The following is a 4,577-nucleotide window of genomic DNA, read 5'->3' as shown; positions in this document are numbered from 1 at the left end:
TTATTGACTGTGTAATAATCTAATCAATGCATAAATGATAGTCAACATTTTTCTATTCTGAAATATTAAAGGTTCTTTTTCTTCTAATTTAACTATAATGTATATATACCAATGATGCCTGTCCTAACATGTAAATATTTATGTGCAACTAATTATGCATCTAGAATATTTTCTTAAGGAGAAATTGCCAGATAAATGATGTTACCATTTAAAAATAGGATTCCATCATTCTTTTAAATTCCTGATGATGTATCAAATTTTTCAGTAGGAAAAGATTTTACTTATATTTCTAAAGTAATCTTTTGAAATTGTGTTTTAGTAACTGTTCATTTTGTGAACTTGATTTTCACAGCATTTTTAAATACCTGAATCTCAGGATAGTAACTATGTGTAAATTATGTCAAAATGTTTTATTTTTCCTAGTATTTTTGCTTCTTTGTTAAAAATTCTTTATTTAAATTCAATTTAGTTAACATATACTGTATTATTAGTTACTGGGGTAGAATTTAGTGATTCATCAACTGCACATAACGCCCTGTGCTCATTACTTCAAATGCCCTTCTTAACGCCCACCACTCAGTTACCCCATCCCCCCACCCGCCTCCCCTGACCAACCCTCATTTGTTTCCTAGAGTGAAGCGTCTTTTGTGGTTGTCTCCCCCTCTGATTTCATCTTATTTTATTTTTCCTTCCCTTCCCTTCTGTTCATCTGTTTTATTTCTTCAATTCCACATGTGAGTGAGATCATCTGGTATTTGTCTTTCTCTGGCTGACTTAGCTCACTTAGCATAATCCCTTCCAGTTCTATCCACGTTCTTGCAAACGGCAAGATTTCATTCTACGTTCTACATTCATCTTCTTTATCCATTCATCTGTCGATGGACACCTGGGGTCCTTCCACAGTTTCACTATTATGGACATTGCTGCTATAAACATTGGGGTGCATGTGCCCCATTGAATGACAATGTTTGTATTCCTTGGGTAAATACCTACTAGTACAATCGCTGGGGCATAGGGTAGCTCTATTTTTAACTTTTTGGGGAACCTCCATACTGTTTTCCAGAGTGGCTGTACCAGCTTGCATTCCTACCAGCAGTGTAAGAGGGCTTCCCTTTCTCCACATCCTCACCAATCTATTGTTTCCTGAGTTGTTATTTTTACTTCTTAATTTTATTATTTCGCTGTGCTAGCTAGAAAAGCAATTCACCGTTCTTAGCAGAACACAATCCTGTTTTGCTTAATATGCTTTGCCATCTTTAAGTTCAGACAGAAGAGTGGCTTTTAATTCAAACGTGGACATTGGAGATGAGAGATTTTGTATCTTCACTAGCTAATATCTAATGTCATAAATAAAATATGTTAGTATGTGAATGTTTAACTATTGATCCTTGTGGCTATACAATAGTAGTTTTTTTTTAAGATTTTATTTATTTACTTGACAGAGAGAGAGAGAGACAGCCAGTGAGAGAGGGAACACAAGCAAGGGGAGTGGGAGAGGAAGAAGCAGGCTCCCAGCAGGGGAGCCAGACGTAGGTAGGGCTTGATCCCAAGACTCCGTGATCACGCCCTGAGCCCAAGGCAGATGCTTAACGACTGAGCCACCCAGGCGCCCCTACACAATAGTGTTTAAAAGCACAAGGTTTTCTCTGAGGCAGAAACCAGGCATCTGATGCCCGCACTGATGTTTATTACCTATATAATCGTAACCAAGTTATTCAGCTTCTAGGGCACTTACTGTAAAGGGCTTATAAAGGCCCTTTACTCATAGAATCACTTCATGAATGACTTATTATTATTATTTTTTTTTATTATTGCTCATAGAATCACTTCATGAATGACTTATTATTACTATTATTATTTTATTATTTTAATAGTAATACTTATATTTATGTGATGCATTGGATATAGTTCAACGTTTGAATAAACATTCTTGAATTATACATTTGCTTGATGCATAAGGAAAATGAAACACACAAAGGGCATGCGTGTGTGTATATGCATGATCATATATTTGGTAATTATCATGTCCTGGACTCACACCAGAGAATTTATGTGATATTCTTCACAGCTCTTTCCATTTTGCTACATAAAATCCATTGTGTAGACATATTTTCCAGAAAATAGGAGATTATATTATACTGAAGCTTTATTATAGGACAGCCTGTTTTGAGAATCTTTGTACTTGGAGGTGTGGCTACATGGAGGGAATAGCGAGCTCATCTGTGAAAACCACACTTTTTTAAGTTCATGGTATACGATATAAATATAAATGCGTTTTTGACATAAGCAAAGTAAATGAAAATGCTTGTGCTATTAGTCCTAGCTATGTTAACTCCTACTAATTATCCCTTGGCTAAATATCATGATAAATTCATTCCATGAGTGTATTCCCTATGGTCCTTGGAGATTTAGCCATATTGACTTAATTATCAAAAGCAGAAAGAATTTAGCTTCTCTAACCAATAGTCCCTTTCAAAGACAGTAATTTTCACATGCTATAATAGAAATGCATTAAAAATCAACAAGAAAAATGAATTGAATTGAAGGGAATGAAGTTAGAAAACATTGAATAAATCAGATTTACTGAAGTTCAAGTGAAGTCACAGTTTCTCTCAATCCTAATAGATCCGAGACCTTCTTTCTTAATAGATATTTTGTAATACCTCTTTACTATCTTTGCCTTTGTGATATCTCTACTTGGCAAACTAGGAGGTTGCTAAGTAGAAGTCGTGAATTAAAATATGGTCGTTAAGATACAAATCCATAATGGTTAATTCTCATTGTTCTTGCTGAGGTAATAAAATGAAGTGTGTTCATGATTTTCTCCGTTTAGCATCCCATGCCCAGCTCCTCTGTTGCTTGTAGGCTCATAAGCTAGCAACAAGTTCTACAGGAGAATCAAGCTGCTAGGATTCTGATTGTGTCATTTCCAGCAAGTCGTGTCTCAGAAATGGCAAGTTTCAACAACACCTTTCCTCACCTCAATGGCTTTGTTCTGCTGGGCTTCTCCGAATGGCCCACACTAGAAATGGTTCTTTTTGTGGCCGTCTCCACCTTCTACATAATGACCCTCCTTGGAAATTCAGCCATCATTTTCTTGTCCCGCCTCGAGCCCAGACTCCACACCCCCATGTACTTCTTTCTGGCTAATCTCTCCTTTTTGGACCTCTGCTATACTACCTCCACTGTCCCACAGATGCTGGTCAACATCCAGAGCCGCCTGAGAAACATCAGCTACACAGGATGCATAGCTCAGCTTTTCATCTTCCTTGGCTTGGGATCCACTGAATGTGTACTTCTTTCAGTAATGGCCTTCGATCGTTATGTAGCTATCTGCCAACCTCTTCATTACACAGTTATCATGCATTCTCGGCTTTGCCGACAAATGGCAGCAGTGGCTTGGGTAACAGGTTTCAGTAATTCCTTGGTGCAAACAGTGTTGACTTTCTCATTACCTCACTGTGGTCAATATCGGGTAGAGAATTTCTTCTGTGAGGTACCTGCCATGCTTCAATTATCATGCGCTGATACATGGATCAACGAAGTCGAGATGTATGCAGCTGTGGTAATCATAAAAGTTATCCCAGTTGGATTAATTCTGTTCTCTTACATCAACATTGTCAGAGCGGTAGTTAGGATCCAGTCTTCTGAGGGTCGCAAGAAGGCCTTCAACACATGTGGGTCTCATCTGCTGGTGGTCCTTATGTTCTATGGCTCAGCCATTAGTGGTTATGCATATATGGCACCCAAGAGCAATTCAGCCAAATTGAAGGGCAAGCTTCTTGCACTCTTCTATGGACTTGTAACTCCAATGCTCAACCCTCTAATCTACACCTTGAGAAATAGAGATGTCAAGGGAGCACTAAAGAAGCTACTGGGGAGAGAAGAGAAGGGGTGGAGGATGGCTTAGGAGAAGGTGGTTCCTTACAATTAGGATTCCTCACTCCCAGAATGCCGGCTGCCAACTGCCATCACCTCCACTCCCAAATAATGGCGGCTGACTGTTAGTCTTACTACCTTTGTATTTCAGAGGAAGTAAAATACTGATGACTCTCCCCTTAAAATAATGAAAGAGCTCTAAAAATAGGTAACAAATATCATAGATTTTAGTAAAATATTGCATTTGTTACTATGTTGTCTTTTCTAACGAAGCCTTAAAATTAATAACCAAATATGATTTCTTGTCACATAGCACATGAAAACTGATGATTAAGGGATTAATCTTGAAACTTGTTTAAAAAGAAGAAAGATGACTGCTCAAAAAGACGAGATCATGCCACAAAATTAGCAGAATGCCCTTATAATCAAGAGGGAACTCCTCCCCCTCCCCTCACATTTTCTTATGTTAGTGTAGCTGTTGTGTATCTGATCTCATTTTAATCAATAGTAGGAGGGAGCATCCTCAGGGAGCCTAGTGCATGCTCTGATCGTTGGTACTTTGTGGAGAAAAAGGTGTACACACATAGAAGGCTCTGTGCAATGCCTCTGCCTGTTTGTTCATTTATCCAGGCCTTCTAGCAGACTCTTTTAGCATATTTTTTTAAATTCTACATGTTATTATATGAAAGATCTATGGC

The 4,577-nt window shown here is 38.0% G+C and overlaps 1 protein-coding gene across 1 annotated transcript; it reads left to right on the top strand.

Annotated features, from left to right (window-relative positions):
• Positions 1–2,950: 2,950 nt before the first annotated feature.
• LOC113262050 (putative olfactory receptor 2B8) lies at positions 2,951–3,910 on the top strand. The gene has a single exon (XM_026508290.2). It carries the CDS (start codon positions 2,951–2,953, stop codon positions 3,908–3,910), a length of 960 nt encoding a protein of 319 aa, XP_026364075.1.
• Positions 3,911–4,577: the final 667 nt, after the last annotated feature.

Source organism: Ursus arctos, unplaced genomic scaffold, assembly GCF_023065955.2.
Source record: "Ursus arctos isolate Adak ecotype North America unplaced genomic scaffold, UrsArc2.0 scaffold_27, whole genome shotgun sequence".
Classification (NCBI taxonomy): domain Eukaryota; kingdom Metazoa; phylum Chordata; class Mammalia; order Carnivora; family Ursidae; genus Ursus; species Ursus arctos.
Note: the sequence above shows the minus strand (reverse complement) of the source record. Positions and strands in the feature narration are given on the sequence as shown.

Coding starts and splice junctions, on each gene's coding strand:
- LOC113262050 (XM_026508290.2), top strand. CDS start 2,951: ATGGCAAGTTTCAACAACACCTTTCCTCACCTCAATGGCTTTGTTCTG.